Raw genomic sequence first — 2,776 nt, forward strand, 5'->3', positions numbered from 1 at the left:
TATATAAAATTGTATATATATTTAAATATAATTAAATAAATGATTTAAATAAACTTTAAAATAAATAAATATGGATAAATAATAAAAATGGATAAATAACAGGTAAGTTTATTATTTAAGCATTTGTTGCAATTCTACATTTTAAAAAAAGTGGCACAATGATTTAAAAAGCATTATACCACAGTAATTGTACACTGTAACAAAAAATATTATATTAGTAGTATATATATTTTATTAGTATACATATTAGTTATAAGCAGCATCAAAACCAACAAAAAAAAAACTCCAAATGCATTTTGGTGCTGAGAATGTAAGGGAACCCGTATTTAATTGCCATCAAAATAAATACGTTCATTTGGTTCATTCATTCATTCAATTCATCTTAGCTCATTTGGCTCAAATGGATGTTTTCATAAGCCTGTGATTTATACATTTAACTGTGTGAGACACTTGTTTCCATGACTCTGAGCGGTGGTGTCGTTGTTATTGCCCAGCGGCGAGAGTAAGGTGCTTGCGCAGAACTGTGTTAATTGTGTTTACCTTCTATCCTGATGTTTGGACACTCCATGCCTCTCTTCTTCATTAGCTGCCGAATGCACTGCAGCTGCGACATGATCTCGTTCTTCTGCTCCATGGCAACAGACTTCACACTGCAGAACAACACCCAGAATAAACAGCAGGCAAAACAACAAACCCACAAGATGAAAGCCAACAAACCACTGACCACCAGCGTGTATTTCAATGCCTCTTTCTGCATAACCAAAAATATCAGGTTATGAATGCACTTTAACCAAGTGCATTGTTGCATGACTCGATAAACCACATTTATTTAAAACAAAGAGGTTTGCATGTGTTCAAGCTTTCATTGTCATGTGCATGTCTGCTCTCACCAGTTGGTAAGCGGGTCCAGCTGGGTCAGGATGGAGTTGAGCAACTTCTCGGTTTGAGTCAGTCTCTGCTCCAGCTCATTCAGCTGACTCTCTGTGGAAAATGACAGATGCATCAGAGAAATCTCTTTCTGAATATAGAAATAAATGGTGGCGTTTCTAAAAAAGCTCTTTTAAGCATCCTCATACATGCACGCACACACACACACACACCAGTCTCCTCTGGTTTCTTCACTCCTCGAGCTGCTTTGGCTTTTTGAGCTTCAGAATCGCTTGAAGATTTAATCTGCAAACACAAAAATAAAGATATAAGCAGCTCAATCAGCAAACCACAAAAGTAGAATTTGTTTTGGCTCCTATAAAAAATCGGCTTTGAAACCGTTTTCATAGCAAATATCACAAATAATTACAAAGAAACGGCAAATAATGCATTGAATTAAACGTAAAATTTACATAGAAAAACTGAAATTGTATTTTCTTGTAAAATACACTGTAATAATCTATTTACAACTATGAAAAAACATTTTTAACACTGTATAATGAAGTGATTTTTAGGCCCATTAATTTTTTCACGAATTGTGCCTTTATTTTTATCACAATCAAGCACATTTCCCATCCAAATCATTACTATTAAGGGGGGGGGGGGGAATCATTATTGTACACAGTAAAATATTTTTTTATTACGAAGATTATTAAGAGTATGTTTTACAAGAAAACACTATTTCAGTCTTCAAAATTTCACGTTTAATTAAAAGCGTAACTTGCCATTTCTTTGTAATTATTTGTGAAATTAAATAGCAATTTTTATTTTTTTTATAATGTTTCAAACATTTATCATTGCATATTACATACTACTTCACTTGCTTTTTCTAAAAAATATATATATTATGTACATTGTAAAAAAAAATTTTTTTTAAGTAATAAAACAAGAAAATATACAAATTAAAATTACAAGAAAATACTATTTCAGTCTTTCTCATTTTTTTATTTCATATTTAATTCAATATGTTAACGCCTGCTGTTTCTTTGTAATTCTTTGTACATTTATCACATATTCAATAGGCTTTTTCTAAAAAAAATTATAATAATAGTATGTAAACTAATATATATATTTTTTTTTAATTTGCTAAACAAAACTGAGAATTAAGAATAAAACTAAAATTTAAAATTTCAGTTAATTAGATGTGCTGCTTGTCTTTTCTTTGTAATTATTTCTAAAATTTACTAACAATTTCTGAGTGAAAATAGTTTCTACACCAAACATTTTCCAATGTATAACAACAAAAGTCAGCACCTTTAGAAACTTATACGCGGCGAAGAGCCCGACACTGATGGCGTAGATGGGCATGAGGGTGAAGACGTAGCCCTTATTGTTGCTGGGTTTGGATTTGTCGCTCTTCAGCTCCTGCTCCATGAGTTTCTTCATCTGCTGCATGTTCTCCACGCTCTGGGACATCTGAGGAGCCGCGTTCCTGTGAAACTTCTGCTGACTTTTCACACTACCACCGGGACCAGGACCTGCAGAACCACAGACTCATCATCCTTCACACACACATCCAGGGTTTCTGCAGCTTTTATGAAGGTACATTTAAGACTTCAGTAAACTTAAGGAACAAACGGAAGGGAACGCAATACGTCAATATGTTCTCTACAGCGTCCAAAAGACTTCCAGTAGTTTTTTTTCCTCTTCAGGTTCTCATAAAACAAGCCTTCAAATCTTAATTTTGCATCTCAAGTAAATGTTTCTTCTTGATTTAGATATATTTAGATATCTGAACTGGAAAACGACAAAAATACAGAGTTAAAATATGTGACCCTGCAGCACAAAAGCAGTGTTGAGTCGCTGGGGGATATTTGTAGCAATAGCCAACAATACATTGTATGGGTCA

At 33.3% G+C, this 2,776-nt stretch overlaps 1 protein-coding gene across 1 annotated transcript in view; it reads right to left on the bottom strand.

Moving 5' to 3' along the window:
• Positions 1–2,558, bottom strand: part of LOC107590519 (uncharacterized) — a 3,946-nt gene extending 1,388 nt beyond the window's left edge. Inside the window, exons 1-4 of the mRNA XM_016279289.1 lie at positions 2,182–2,558; positions 1,101–1,173; positions 891–981; positions 541–650 (exon numbers count right to left, since the gene is read on the bottom strand). Coding sequence (XP_016134775.1) covers positions 541–650; positions 891–981; positions 1,101–1,173; positions 2,182–2,343 — 436 coding nt within the window. The 5' untranslated portion in view covers positions 2,344–2,558. The remainder of the gene's footprint in view (positions 1–540; positions 651–890; positions 982–1,100; positions 1,174–2,181) is intronic.
• Between the last annotated feature and the right edge of the window lie 218 nt (positions 2,559–2,776).

The sequence above is a fragment of the Sinocyclocheilus grahami genome, unplaced genomic scaffold (genome assembly GCF_001515645.1).
Source record: "Sinocyclocheilus grahami isolate Dianchi unplaced genomic scaffold, SAMN03320097.WGS_v1.1 scaffold129.1, whole genome shotgun sequence".
In the NCBI taxonomy this organism is placed as follows: domain Eukaryota; kingdom Metazoa; phylum Chordata; class Actinopteri; order Cypriniformes; family Cyprinidae; genus Sinocyclocheilus; species Sinocyclocheilus grahami.